Below are 14,304 nucleotides of genomic sequence, written 5' to 3' on the forward strand. Positions count from 1 at the left end.
CATACGTCCCACAGTTCGATGAAAACTATATAGTGTAGCAGGTTGTAAGGCCCATTTTATTCTTACTTCCGAGATATATAATTAGAAATATCCAAATACTTTCCTTCCAATATTTTATCTTCTCAAAATATTTCCCAAAATTGACCAAAACTTCAAGTAATTCAACTGAAAGTGGAAACACCTCAGGACGTGAAGCTAGCTCAAATTGCCAACAAACAGTTTGAGTTGTTAACGATTGTTTTGTTCGCACTCAGTCCGTTTTGCTGACCACAATTTACCAGTCTCGTGTATAGATTATGTTTCACATGATTGAATGTGTTAATACTTCAGCGGAGAAGTCATGCCTAACAGTAGCACTGTCAATAGATTAATAATTCTCGTCTTTTATAGCATATCATTTGCACAATGCTGGATCAAACTGCGCCAAAGTTCAATACAGGTGAATTTGAAATGCAGCGTTTGGTCAAGACAAATTGGTGGGGACACGATATATCAGGTCCCCACCACTGAAAAAGTTGCTGTCCCCACCAGGATCTGCGCCCATGGCACTTCAGGTGTTAAACCTTTTTTCGGGGTCAATGTCGCAGTTGATAAATAACAAATATAGAAAGAAAAACTCTTAAATGAATTTCGATCTATGCCGCATTTCAAGCACCACTATAAAAACAGGAAAAAAAAAAAAAGAAGAAGAAGAAGAAAAAAGACCTGGCTAATCATTTGAACAATGTAAAGTATCCACTGTATCGAACAGTTGTCGAGCGTAAAGTTTTAGCCTAAGAAGTGGCGCTGTTTCAGTAGAAAAATAAAATGGCGCTGCGCTTTGGTGCAGACAGCTTCGTCCCTGGAAACGAAGCACCAGCGAACAATTCTCACGTGTTTGTGTTTGATAGACGAAGTGGCTCATTTCCAGAAAAAGTTGTAGATATTAGCGATATCCATGAATTTACAACTTTTAACGTTAAACTGCGAAGTGTGAGCAACACATCTAATGTTTTTAATTTGTAACGTTAGGCCTGGGCTGATACCTTAGTTTAGTGTTAATCTGTTATGGTAGTTTCATAGAGGCTGTCAACCTTATACAATAACAGTAACACGTCCTCGTCGAGGACCCCTGGTCAACGCTCAAGTTGTTGAGCCATGGTCCGGTTCCTGTGTTAAACTGAAACGAGCACTTATAACAAGCAATTTATTGTGCACATATTCCTACATGCTTATGTTTCCATTTCTTGACATTAGGGAATAGGAAGGTTTAGACTAATTAGGACAAACGTGTTATCGGGCCTAGTCCACAACGTTATAGCCTAGGCCTAGGCTAGTTTCGTCCTGCTCTTGTCCGTCCTCATGTTGATGCCGTGTAGTAGTTAATAGTACATATATGCCATCATCCCACAGTAGCTTTGAACGGTCAAAGGTAATTGTGATATGTATGATTTTGCTATGGGGTTAAGTTTTATCCATCAAGTACATGATTTCACAATAACTTTGTTCTGATTCTGCCAGAATGAGATATATTTATAATGTTTAACTCAGGTCTAAAGTTAAAGGTCTGCTGTATGACCCCAACTATTGCATGCTTTAATGGAAAAGTTTTCTTGAGATTTCATAATTGACCTGCCTTGGTCGTAAAATGACTTCATTTTACCTGCAAGCCTGCCACCTATTTTATCTTGTATGAGGGTCTTTGTGTGAACGCTGTATGATTAACTACACTATAGACATGAACATATTTCCACAAAGTATTTACAAAAAGAGCCTAATGGTGTAAAGAAGCTATGCAGGCTTATTATAGAGCATGGGGCTAAATTACGACCGCCGCAGGTCAATCACATAGTCACAAAATTTTCCTATCTATAGCATGCTATAATTGGAGCCAATAAAGCAGATCTTTAAGACAGACAGTCTTATTCAAGGAAAACTTTCCCTAAGTTACTTTGTGAAGGTTTTGAAAGGTTATGGTATAATTCTGGTAAATGTGGGAACAAATTCATGAAAATGACTAGCAATACAAAGATATTTCTTTTAAGTAGGCTATAACAATTTCAGCAGTTTTTGTTGAGGTTCTGTAGATTACAATTGCACTCGAAAATGTGCTTACAACACGGCAGCTAGTACAGTGTCTATCAGTGAAGCTTCATATTGATAACACGTACAGTAGTCAAAGTTAGTTGACATGCAAAGTTACCATACACTACGGTATTAGGCAAAGAGAAGAAGAGAGTAAGAAGGCAAAGAGAAGAAGAGAGTAAGAAAAAAGGTATTAAAGGGATGCAGACTTAAAGGTGGTCTAATTAATACCATCAAACTGAAACGTATTGTAGGCTATTTGATAGGCCTAACATTAGGCCTATACTCTAATGTGTAACATTAGATTATGTCAGGCAGGAGACATTTCCCTTGTCACACAAAATCAAGTGTCATTGGACTTAACAGATTTTCATTATAATCTTAAATTTAAATTTACAGGCATTCTGTATTTCCAAGTCTGCGAAGTTTGTTGTTGTGACGACTGACAGAAAACAGATTCACGATGATGATTCATACTGTAAGTTTCTTTCATCTGAGATGGCCTGGTAGAGATGTTTCATGTTTTTAATTGTGATAACTACAGAGTACAGACAGTGGCTTGTGCATAGGGGGACGGGGGACATTCCCCCATCTTCTGTCGTCTGTTCAACCTCTTCACACCCGGTTTATTTATATAGTCCTTCATTCACCTCTGTCCCTTCCATATTGGTTCAAACTCTACCTAACTCAGTCAGTGGGGAGGGGGGGGGATACTGTATGTCAGGATAGTCTGCACTTTGAAGGATGACTTTAAAAGCGCAAGTTCAACAGTCCATTAAAACTTATTATGATTTTAAAAAGCAGATTACTTTTCAATATACCATCAGTTCCAAGGTTTTCAGTAATTATCCTTAAAGGTCATGATTATTGTCGCCATCTTTTTGTGTCTAGAGTACTAAAACATACTTAAACTATTCAAAAGGGGAGGTTCTTATTGCACCAAGTTAGCGCCAGACATTGAGGAATGTTAATTAGATCATTAAACATTCATCTTGAAATATATGAACAGAAAATTGAAGAGAACCACAGTATGAAATGTTTCGGGCAAGGTAATGAGGGCAGTATTGAAGAACTTAGCATGCATAGACTCTGGATGTGTGAACTGATTAATTCACTTTGGCTTCGGCTTTGAGAACATTTCTGTAAGCTGCATTTTTGGACGAACACATAATTACCGACTTTGCGATTCGTGTAATAGTCATTGCCAAATTTGTAATCCGCGATCCCCCTCACAATTTTGCAAGGTGGGTAAGAGTGACTCCATAGTTTACCCTTTCGGGAAACCAAAAACGTTTTCACCTTCTGATGGCACTATATACAGTAGTCTATATGACATTATGCCTGCAAAAAACACAGCTCCCAATGCAAAATTTAAGCCTTGAGATCTCCCATACAGTGCAATACTTTCATAAATAGCTTTGTCTTGAGTTGTTCAACTTAAGAATCACTTACCTTTCACTTAAAGGTGATAGTTGGGTTTGCTACTCTTTTAACCCTTTTAAAGTGTTTCACCCATCTCATCACTCTGGGGGATGTGTTTCTTCTCATGAACCTGGCCATCAAATACCCTTTCATCTGTCGTGTACAAGCTACATTTACATGTCTATGTTCTCGGTGATGAACAACAACCGATGAAACTCTTTCCAAATTTGTTTATGAAGATAACATATATTCTCAAGTCATGCCTTGTGAAATACCTTTTTAACTATTAAGTCTGATGTTAAAAATATGAAGATCAACAAATTGCTGCCTTTGTGTTTTTTTATTACAGCCCAATTTATCCATAACCTTGTCACCCTTTATATTTTGGTGGATATCAACCAACCATTGCTCGCACCTACAAAAGAAAGGATCGACTACCTCCCGCACTATGACACACTGGTCAAGAGTGGGATGTACGAATACTACGCCAGCGAGGGCAAAAATCCACTGCGTAAGTTGATGTTTAGATTTTATTTGACTTTGAATCAGCGAAAGATTTGGAGATAATTTCAATGAACTTGGTGTTACCTGCCAAAACTCTCCTGGTTTTATCGCGCCTGTTCAGGATTTTAAGGCCATCTCACTCTTTCATAAGTATATGTGCTAATTTCCTGGTAAAAATCTGGTATTTTGAACTTTTCCTAAAATGCAATAAGATATGGGCATTGCAAATATATTCTTTTACCCACTTCCACTTTATTTTTCAGGAAATAATTGTATAAAATTCTCATGGCATTGTGTTTTGCAGCAATACATTACTGCGAGAATTACTTTTACGTAAACTTTACTATTTATGTAAAATACAAAAATGGTTACTTTTGGTAATTGCTTATCTTGTTTTAGTTGTAGTTTGCATAATTCTGCTAATTATATCCCTAATTTGCCAATTTTGAGATGGAAGAATGTTTTAGATAGACAAGGTTTGCATGTCTACCTTTGGAAGGTTTCTTTGAAAATAATAGTCATGGCTGTATGTTTGAAGCATCCATACTTCATTTTCATTTTCATACTTCAACACGCTTGTGAACTAAAGTGTACTAATATGTTTGCGCTTTTGTTTTCAAACAAGAATGGAAAAAAATCCAAACCTTAAAGACCTGAACATCCTCAACAGTCAAAAATCTAAATATGCATACATAATCTCTGTCTATAACCAATGTGTCCTGCCAGAAAGTATACATTTTTTTGCAAACGCAGTAACTATGTAAATTTAATTTGTGTAAAATTGTTATTGATTTTCCTAAAAATTGAAAAAATATTGTTATCACTTTTGTTGTTATCATTTATATTGCATTGCACAAGCATCTTTGGAAATGTCAAAAAATGTTCATGTTAAACACATTTGATATTTTACAGCATTTGCATTTGCCGAACTTATTGACAATGCCCTGACAGCCACCAATGAAAATGCTGGTCCGAGATATATCGAAGTGAGAATGGTGAGTTGATCTCATAATTCCAATTTTTATTGCTATAGCTTACAGTAGGTTTGTACTAGGACAGTTTAAACAGATTAATGTTTTTTTTTCATATTAATGATAAATAACCTGAAACATACAAACCAAAACTTCACCAAATTATATTACATATCTGATTTTGAGGTTGAAAGAAAATGACATTTGACACTTACCACAAGCCTCCAAAATAGTTGAGAGTACGAATCTATTGAGTACAAGAAAAGTGAAGTTTAAAGGTCATTTGAGGTCAGCATAAGTCAACATGTGGCACCTTGTTAAACATGATGTCATGATATATCACATGATGGGAAGTTTGCAGGATGCAGTATGCATTAGTAGGATGCCTCATACTGACTGCAAGAAATCAACTGTTTTTAGTCAAAGGTAATTTCAGTTCAATATTTCTGAAAAGAGGAAAATAGAAAAGGAATTTCCAATTCTGCCTGATAACATAATTGAGACTTCCCTGCATTTTGGCATGTTAATTTGAGTCACTGCTAGTTAATTAATATCAGTGGACAGATATTTTGCATCGTTGGACAACTACTGTCAATACTGTATATCGTAGAATTTTAGGTCATGGTGGGCAAAAATTATCAACATTCCCAATTTCGGAACACTGCAGAATCTGATATTGACAGGTAAAATGCAAACATTCCATCAGTTCAAGCATTAAAAGTGGTTTGTGTAAGCATCATGACCATCATTCATGTATGCAAGATATAATCCTAAACTAGTTTATAAGGTGACGTTGTAAGTGTTTCATTTGTACTAAGTAGTGAATTGCTGATTTCAGTTCTATTGATTCTTGGCAAATAGATTTTTCAGCCAGGCTGCAGGGGACATAACCTCTGCAGTTTCACTCAATAAGCCCTGCAGCTTCACACAGTATGCACTGCTGGTAATGCTGCGATAACCGCTACCGGTTGATATTGATTCAGCCTTGCTGCAGGGGATTTTGCAGCTGCTGCAGCTTTTCATTTAGACACGATGCCTTGGGTTGTTGAAGAAGATACAGAGATTAGGTCATCAGATGATAGTCTGGAAACTTTTTTGCTTTTGCGTTAATAAGCGTGTAATCTTCACTATTGGAAAGTTACCATTTAAATTAGATATTTATACCCTGATATGAACACTATTTTTCTTCCCTTCAGTATTTCAATGACACCCCAGAGAAGTGCATGGTCTGTGTGTTGGACAATGGCAGGGGCATGACATCATCAGAGCTGAATAATTGGGCCATCTACCGTCTCTCAAAGTTCAGTCAGAGGAGACAGACGGATCACGAGTTAGTTCAAGATCCAACATTTCTTTAATACGTAATCAATAGGCATGTGATATTTACATAACTGGATAATGCATATTCAGGTATATTTAAAGGATTAGGTCACTGCATATTCATGTAGTAATCATTTGATTGGCTTAAATGTGATGATAACATAATTAAATGGCTGCCCCTTTTCTTGGAGTAAATAAGTGGTGCAGAGTAAGCATTTCCTTTGCGAACAGATTTCAACGTTTCCTCTCTCATTTCCACTCTCAATTATTTTTACACCATGCAGTTGATGTCTTTCATTTTAGAAGGAAGAACTATCCCCTACACTCCCCCTCCCCCTCCCACTTTACTTTTCTATACATTTTTAATACCACCAAATTGTACGGGATTCCAAGTAGGACTTGATCATTGACACAATGGTATGAAATTATTTTAAAAGTCCGCCTTCTACCTTTATAGAATATATCTATTCCTTCTTTGTAACATTAAGACATAAAAGTAACGATCAGATCAACGATGAGTTTGTTTTAGTAGAAATTGGGAGAACCCATCTTATATTTAATATGCAAACTGGAAAGACCAAATTATTAGCAAAATAGGAAATCTAGTCACCAAACTTTTCCTTCCTAGGCACGATGAACCAACAAGGTCTCAGAAACGACAGGCAGAAGAGTACCCACGGTTCTTGAATAGTGATATTTCCTACTTTGGGGTCGGAGGAAAAGCAGCTATATTTTTTATCGGCCAATCTGCGAGGGTAAGGTTTATGGGTGATCCATTTGAAGATTTCTCTTTTGAGCTTTGAATTTAGGGATTTAAATTTTTTCTTGTAAGATTTAAAACTTGATTTTATTCTCATTTATCAAAGCTCTGTATTCGTAATCTTTACAAGAGAAACTGCACTGAAAGTCTCTTCAGGTGAAATTGAATATATAAAAGTCGTAGAAATCTGCTTATGTAATAAATGTGCAATTTGTGTCCAAACTCATATATGCAAATCTTTTTGTGTGGAGTTAGTTCTAGTTTGAAATTTTCACTTTTTCATGTTATATGTTTTTAACAGTCCTAACATGTATAAAAATATGTTTATATCGAAATTTGGTTAGCATGAATAAAGTTTTATATATTTATTCTGAAAGAGATGATATGCAAATCAGAATTGAAAGCTCTGCATAAATAATGACATCATTAAACACTGTGCAGACATCATTGTTTTACTTGTCAAAATACATAATTCTTGTGATGACTTCAAACAAGTTGATCAAAGAAACAATTTTTAATATGTACATTTGTAGTTGTTAGAAAATATCATTGGCAATACACTGACTGAACTTCTGTTCTCTTGAGGTGAGATATTAATCAAATGTTTATATTGGCCTTTAAGACAGGGTTTCCATAACTATATCTCCCCACGAACCTGGGGGTTCATGCACCCCAGGTAGGGAACCCTTGCTTTAAGACAATAAAGAAAGCGTGTCTTTACTTCTCCTGTTATCGGATCCAATTATGAGATGACAGTCACTCATATGTTTGTCTTTGACAAAGATGTCCCGAGTAGTCTAAACTAACATAAACTACGTATTTAAACATTCTGTTTGTTTTCATTGTTTGCGACCATAACAGATGATTTCAAAGAGCTCTACATCAGCTGATGTGCATGAACTCTCGTTATCCAAGGAGGAATTTGAGAGGCGGGAAAGAGAGAAGGAGTCAATCTACAAAGGTTACATTCATAATAGACAGGTAAATTAGCATTTTGATTGTTAGTATTTTTCCTGTTCACTATAATGTCACGTATCTCTTGATTGTTTGACAAAATCTTTGTTAGGTGATCTGAAAAATCCAAGTTGATTGTCCTGGGTAGTAAAACTTGAAATAAAATATTTGCTTCTTATATGAAGTGTTTCGTTTCCCCAGTGGTAGATATTTAAAGTTTTATACAATTAATATTCTGGTTTATTCTCGTAATGGTAGAAAAGAGGTGTAACACCATCAGTAACTGGCAGAGAAAACACCTACTGTTGACCCCATCCCTAAACAAATGCTACCACTTACAATATTAATTCTTGTGGTAACAACGTCAGGCCAACTTACTTTTACACATACTCTTTACACAGGCTCTCTAGTGGATAAGCAGTTTGCTAACAGTTTTATTTTATTTTAATATTAATTCTTATCTGAGTTGTTAATTAATTTGTTGTCAAAATTATCTTGGCATTCTTAAAATCTTATTCTGGGTGAGGATTGGTTTGTAACCTCCCAACCCTAGGTTTGGTATCAAGTTATTGTCTGAGTCTGGTGGATTTGAAGGGATAGATGAAGGATACCGCCCCCCCCCCCCTCTTAATTGAGTCTTACCGAGATTCACGTCATTGTCAGGTGGAGTCATTGCCTTGAAATGAGTCATGGAAATTGAGTCTCTGTGTCATTCCTATGTATTAAAAGTTGACCGATTTGTTTGAGTCGCTTCACGTTTGAATTGTATTGAACTTGATTCATGACTCAGTATGCCACCCCCGTCTAAAGAACTACGTGTCCCTCCATCTTCCCCGGGTCCAAGTTAAGGTTTCTTACTGCCGAAAACCTTTTTTGGCCGAGTGTTGTATCTCTCATATTTATCTTACAGGCCGGTGACGCTAGTCATTTCACAGAGAGCGATGAAAACATCATCAAACTGTTGCAAGAAGAGCTAGGCCAAGAGAGTTTCACACACGTTGTAATCACTGGTATCAAGCCAGAGCATGTTCAGTATCTCAGGGAAGACTTCAACAGATGGTGTACACAACTTGTGTGAGTACAACAAACCGACTTAAGTTATAGCTCATTGCCTCATTTACCAAAAATTAAAAGAAAACTTTCGTGCTTCACACAACTTTCTTTTCTTCTTCATTTATGTAACTTCTTCATAGTTCTGTATGAAGCTGTGGAGTATTTCTTCTTGCCTGATGTATGTAATACAGTCACGGCATGGCTTAACTTAATGTAACTTCTTCTTCAATAACTTCAATAACTATTTTTTCTTTTCTTTTCTTTCTTTCTTCAGGGAGTCTTCCACATTGTTAAGCTTTTAAGCTTTATGGAAGACTTCCCTCCACTTTGTACTTTTGTGGCAAAACAAATAAATAAATAAATAAATAAATAAATAACTGGTATTGTATGAAGCTGTGGAGTATTTTGCCTTGCCTGCTGTATGTTATACAGTCACGGCATGGCTTAACTTAATGTAACTTCTTCATTTATGTAAATTCTTCATAGTTCTGTATGAAGCTGTGGAGTATTTCTTCTTGCCTGATGTATGTGATACAGTCACGGCATGTCTTAACTTAATGTAATTTCTTCATTTATATAACTTGTTCATAGTTCTGTATGAAGCTGTGGAGTATTTCTTCTTGTCCGATGTGATACAGTCACGGCTTGGCTTTAAGCTAGTATCCAGATGACGCACTGATAGGATTTCAAGTACCCTACTGTAGTAGAATGTGCGAAAATGTGTATGCTGGCTACTGTAGTAATATCCCAATCAACCAAATGAGATATTTTGCCATGTTTCCTGTCACATGGTTATAGAAATCTCCATAGCAACTGTTCTTGTGTTTTTTAAAGAGAAACACAACGGAAATTCATTCTTTGTTCATGGAAGAAAATTTTTATTTTTGTAAACCCTTAAACTGATGACTAACTGTGGTAATAGGGTTTTTGTGTTTTTGGTGGTTACTTTGCATTCTACAGTAAGTTAAAGTACCTATTCTCCAAGGCAACACTATAACACCAACAATTAAGTTACTTTCCTTTGTCAGCAGCTAAGACAGGGAAGACTTGTAGTTCTCCTCCAAACATTGGGATTTGAAATGGTGCATCAAAAGCTTGGTCACTTACATAGAACTTAAATTTGTGAATGGTGCCAGTTCAACCTCCAATTTGAAACCGTCTGCAAGATTTGCTGTTATGAGCCTAATTCACTCATGGCATATATAATAACGTCCTCTCAAGAGGTGTTAAAGGCATTGAAGACTCGCCCCAAACCGCGTGTGGCCATCTGAAAAGTTAACTTTCTGTTGCTTGCAAGTGACGTTTTGTTCGTGTCGCTACAAAATGCTGTATCGTTTCTACACTATGCTGTGGGTATTGACCGCAGCTGTATGTACTGACTGTACACTAGTGTCTAATTACAGATGGTAGCAAGCTGTGTGTGTATTTTCTGGGATCGATGGTGGTGTCTAACACTTCTGTTACACCTCATTCGAAACTAGGTCAGAATCCCAGCATTAGATGTCTCTTTTTGTGAGAGTCTTCACGCCCTTTAAGGTGTCATATGGGTAGGCTAAGTGTGTGGGTACTTCCTTTGCAAGGTGCTGTGTTTGTTTCACCTCCCTTTGACAATCCAATGGTTGGTATCATGCCAACAGAACAACAAAATATCACTAAACGTAGTCAATGCAGAAGCCAAAGCAAAGTTGATTTGGTATGGTTTTAAATTTCCTATCAGCGATTTGATGACTATTGGTGAAAATCTATAGATAAGTTTTTAAGTGTCAATAATCATGGAGATTGCATGCCATTGGTGATGTGCAATAGACTTATAAATATTCTTAACCGTAAGATGAAGAAAGTACCTACTTCTAGTTAATCACAATATAGATTTTGTCACAAGATAAAGAGAACCAGTCGGTCTGCAGCAGCAACATTACCCTTCCTAGGAATCAATACAATTCAAAGTTAAAACTGGCAATCTGCATAATGCATCAAAATAAGGTCAAAGGGCGATCACTAGGTCAATATGTGATATTCCACAAGGATTTTAAACCAATCATGTGTCCATTAGCTATAGGTTGCATCCAAAAACCTGCCATTCAGTACAAACGGCAGGTTTTTTCCAGTTGGTTAACTGAGTGATCAGTCCCATCTTTTCGCATCTTAGTTGAGCTGCCTATTTCGTCTATTAGGCAACTCTTCACACAGCTAGTCACCAAATCACTATCAGATCAAGGCAGACATGGCAAGGTGTGAACAAATCAACTTTTCTAAACTAACCAGTCTGTTTGCAGAAGAGATCAAGTTTCAGTAAGTTGAGGTCAAGAGAGCTGAAAAATGCAACCTATGGTTAATGGACTAATTCTCGTCGTAATCCATCTCCTATTATCCGAAGTGTTTTCCGGATCCGAGAATGAGATATCTTGTCTCCGAACATTCATCTCACCTTTCATCCTGTCTTCCCTGTCTCTCATCCGCTGCAGTCACATATATCATTATTACCTCCACGGCCCAGAGGGTAACAACCTCCCAAGATCTAACCAGACCCCCAGCAGAGCCAACAGCCCTTTCCGTCACATCAACATTGTCATCTCACATTACAACAAGGGCAAGCTGTTACAGAAGAGGAACCTCAGGGACGTCGACGATGACATGCAATCAAAGTTCCTCTCCACTGCGGCAGCAACGTTTGACTTCAGAGCCAGAGTCGAAGGGGATGCGGTGGTGGAGGGTTCGTTGAGGTACCATCCTTTCCTCTACAACAAGGAGACGTACCCATTGGATAATAGCAACTGGTGTAAGTATAACCTCTTTTCTGTCTTTGGGGGTGAGTTGGTAGGGCCTGATAGTGGTAGCTTGTAAAGCCTTCCATTTTCATTTTAGTTTTTATTTATTTGATTTGATTTGATTTGATTTTGTCACATGTAGAAATGCTGCTTTGCGGGTAAATGTTACTGTTTGTCACATGCAAAAATGCTGCTATGTGGGTAAATGTCACTTTGTCACATGCAGAAATGCTGCTATGTGGGTAAATGTTAGTTTGTCACATGCAGAAATGCTGCTATGTGGGTAAATGTTACTGTTTGCCACATGAAGAAATACTGCTATGTGGGTAAATGTTAGTTTGTCACATGCAGAAATGCTGCTATGTGGGTAAATGTTACTTTGTCACATGCAGAAATGCTGCTATGTGGGTAAAATGGTAGTCCGTCACATGCAGAAATGCTGCTATGTGGGTAAATGTTAGTTTGTCACATGCAGAAATGCTGCTATGTGGGTAAATGTTAGTTTGTCACATGCAGAAATGCTGCTATGTGGGTAAAATGGTAGTCCGTCACATGCAGAAATGCTGCTATGTGGGTAAATGTTAGTTTGTCACATGCAGAAATGCTGCTATGTGGGTAAATGTTAGTTTGTCACATGCAGAAATGCTGCTATGTGGGTAAAATGGTAGTCCGTCACATCCAGAAATGCTGCTATGTGGGTAAATGTTAGTTTGTCACATGCAGAAATGCTGCTATGTGGGTAAATGTTACTGTTTGTCACATGCAGAAATACTGCTATGTGGGTAAATGTTACTGTTTGTCACATGCAGAAATACTGCTATGTGGGTAAATGCTTGTTAATGAAAACTGGTTATTTTTCACTATGGTTTACAACTTACCATTAGTTTTCTATTGTTCATTTACTTATATCTTTCTAGTTAGTTCATATGTTTTATGGCATTTCAGGTTCTGATGCATTTGTGCTTTATTGACAAAGGTCTTTCATACCCAGTAGTGTGATGTTACGTTATGTTAACATAGTGATAATAAGCTTGTCAGTATCACTTATTAATTGACTGTTGACAAAATCTAACTCTTTAATGTCACTGAAGGGTGGTACAAAGTTAAGACCATGGATTGCAACGTTAATTCCAGTGCATGACAGACTTCGGTGGCTGCAGTCCAGCCTTTTGTTCCATTTATTGCTTTTATCTTGATGATTTCCCCCTCCCCCCTAGATGCTCCTAGGGATGATGGTTCAGATGACGATGGATTTCAGCAGGAGGACAGACCAGCGAGAGGCAATCGGCCAATCTTTGATTGCTACTGGAACGGAAGACTAATTCCGTACACCACCGTAGACGAGTAAGTCGAGTGGATAGTGTGAACACACGTCTCACAGTTTATACTCTCAGCTTCATAGCTAATGTATCAAATCTATAGTCTGCATTGCATGTACAGATAGTAAACCAGGACTGATCCTTTTTTTACTTTTCACAACCTCTCAGGGTTAAAAACCAAGTAGTTGCTAGTTGCATGATTGTGATGAGAAGTAAAAAAATAAAACCCCTCCAAGAAATAAAAAACAAACAAACAAAAAATGCGGAAAGTAAATGATTGAGGATATCATAACTCCAGTCAATAGGGCAGTTCATGGAATGAGTTTATCAAATACGACAGACCAATTTCAGGTGGAATTTGTGCACAATTTTTCAACATTTTAACATTTTGCTGCTTCACTTTTGATACTAGTGTAATAGTCACATGTATGAGATTAACTTGGATGTTAAAATATAATTTACTGATATTAACAGAAATACTTTTGTTTTCAAGTTGGTATTGCAAATTTCAGATGCCCGAAGTTTGCATCATGCTACTATAGCTACCATTTTATGCACAAAATCTCTGCTCTGCCTTTTCGTAAAGCAGTTTACCGAATTTGAATATGTGATCTTGCGAATATGCGATGATATTGCAATCTGATCATTAAATGGACTGTGCCAGACATATTCTAAGGAGGGTATCCTTGCTCGGCAGATTCGATTGGTGTGGGGTTCCTAAGAGGATGGGTAACATCCCTATCCAATGCTACAACAGAGTGTCGGGCGTACTCTGGACGAACGATAAATTTCAAGTCAGTACAAACAAATTGACCTTCCTGGATTTGGGAGTCAGGCTGAAGGAGAAGTCGACTTACTTTGAAAGAATCACCTCTGGACAGGTAAACAGTTTCTTAAAGGTCATGGGTTTAAAATTAATTAAAAGTTGAGTAAAATTTTAAAACTTTATTTGGTAGAAATGAAAAGCTATACGAATTTGCTTGATCTATGGCAGTCTTTGTTTGCGTATTAATGAATTTACATAACTATACATTAGCGTGAGGGATTTTACCCAAAACTTTACGAGTTGTGGGTACCCATCCTGTATGCATCACGTTTCAAATTTTTAACAGGTGTGGCCTACCATTCTGAGTGGTAAAATAACTCAAGTCACGGTACTGTCTCTGTGG

The 14,304-nt window shown here is 37.2% G+C and overlaps 1 protein-coding gene across 2 annotated transcripts in view; it reads left to right on the forward strand.

The window, feature by feature from the left end:
* Nucleotides 1-792: 792 nt before the first annotated feature.
* The window catches only part of LOC139984408 (structural maintenance of chromosomes flexible hinge domain-containing protein 1-like), a 49,881-nt gene continuing 36,369 nt past the window's right edge, over nt 793-14,304 (forward strand). The window contains exons 1-11 of one of the 2 annotated variants that reach the window (XM_071998320.1): nt 793-972; nt 2,464-2,542; nt 3,836-3,997; nt 4,903-4,985; nt 6,158-6,291; nt 6,910-7,036; nt 7,903-8,022; nt 8,906-9,069; nt 11,514-11,827; nt 13,034-13,160; nt 13,833-14,016. In XM_071998320.1, the coding sequence (XP_071854421.1) occupies nt 808-972; nt 2,464-2,542; nt 3,836-3,997; nt 4,903-4,985; nt 6,158-6,291; nt 6,910-7,036; nt 7,903-8,022; nt 8,906-9,069; nt 11,514-11,827; nt 13,034-13,160; nt 13,833-14,016 (1,659 nt within the window). In that variant the 5' untranslated portion in view covers nt 793-807. Of the gene's footprint in view, nt 973-1,360; nt 1,412-2,463; nt 2,543-3,835; nt 3,998-4,902; nt 4,986-6,157; nt 6,292-6,909; nt 7,037-7,902; nt 8,023-8,905; nt 9,070-11,513; nt 11,828-13,033; nt 13,161-13,832; nt 14,017-14,304 lie in introns of those variants that run through there. The other variant, XM_071998322.1, reaches the window with a different exon arrangement.

The sequence above is a fragment of the Apostichopus japonicus genome, chromosome 17, assembly GCF_037975245.1.
Source record: "Apostichopus japonicus isolate 1M-3 chromosome 17, ASM3797524v1, whole genome shotgun sequence".
NCBI lineage: Eukaryota > Metazoa > Echinodermata > Holothuroidea > Aspidochirotida > Stichopodidae > Apostichopus > Apostichopus japonicus.